General features: G+C 55.2%; 1 protein-coding gene across 1 annotated transcript in view; it reads left to right on the forward strand.

Annotated features, from left to right (window-relative positions):
* FIGNL2 (fidgetin like 2) overlaps window positions 1-793 on the forward strand; it is a 4959-nt gene extending 4166 nt beyond the window's left edge. Inside the window, exon 2 of the mRNA XM_025045615.1 lies at window positions 11-793. Within this exon, the coding sequence (XP_024901383.1) occupies window positions 11-181 (171 nt within the window). The 3' untranslated portion in view covers window positions 182-793. The remainder of the gene's footprint in view (window positions 1-10) is intronic.
* Window positions 794-1025: the final 232 nt, after the last annotated feature.

Below are 1025 nucleotides of genomic sequence, written 5' to 3' on the forward strand. Positions count from 1 at the left end.
TGGGGGCGAGCTGGGGCAGCTCTGCCGGCAGGCAGCGGCCGGAGCGGGACTCCCGGGGCTGCAGCGCCCCGTCTCCTACAAGGACTTGGAGGCGGCGCTGGTCAAAGTGGGCCCCAGGACCTCCCCCAAGGACCTGGACTCGTACGTGGAATGGGACAAAATGTATGGCTTCGGACACTGACGGCGCGCAGGGGAGGCCGCGGGAGCCGCCCCCCCCTCCCCGCCCCCTCCGTTTGGGAGGGATGTCTTTAACTCACCGGGTTGGGAGGGTGCGAGTGATGAATGTGCAGTGGGAGAGGGGAGGGGACTGCCGGTGACTTTTTTTCGTGGGAAGGAAAAGTCTTCTGCTAGGCAGATAGATGCCATATGCGCTGTGTACTCAGGTTTTTCCTATTTATTGTGGACGGGAAGCTCGCCATCTCCGCTCCGCGGACGGGCCGACCTGGGATGGGCTGGTACCTGGGGCCTAAGGCACTCCTGCTTCTCTCGCCACAATCTTTTGTCTCCTCGCTTTCTGAATGGCTCCCTCCTCCTCATCCACTCTCCCCTCTTTCTCTGCATTTAGTTTTCCCTGTCGTTTTGTCACTGCCCCCCTCCATCCTGGCCCTGTTTCTCTTTTGATCCTCCCTCCCCTCTCTCTCCATCTATCATCCTCTGTGCTTCTGTCTCCATCCTTTGCTCTCCAGCCTCTCTGTGTCTCTTGGTTTCTCTCTCCTTCTGTCCCTGTCATTCAAAGACTGCAGGAGAGCTGGAGGTCCAGGGGCTGAGGAGGCAGGGGGTAGGGAATTCTCTCCCATCCCATTACACCTCACTCAGCTGAATCCTTGGGTCTTTGGGGGAGGGGTGGGGTGGGGTATCACGCAAAAAAACAAAAAAACAAAAAAAAATACCACCCAAAGAAGGGTTTTTTGTTATTGTTGTTTGTTTTTGAGGAGGAAATCCCAGAAATGTAGCTTGTTTAATATTTAGGCCTCTTATTTTTGTGAGATGTGTAGGACTTGGCTGTTTTTATTTTGACAACTCAG

Source organism: Pteropus alecto, unplaced genomic scaffold, assembly GCF_000325575.1.
Source record: "Pteropus alecto unplaced genomic scaffold, ASM32557v1 scaffold220, whole genome shotgun sequence".
NCBI lineage: Eukaryota > Metazoa > Chordata > Mammalia > Chiroptera > Pteropodidae > Pteropus > Pteropus alecto.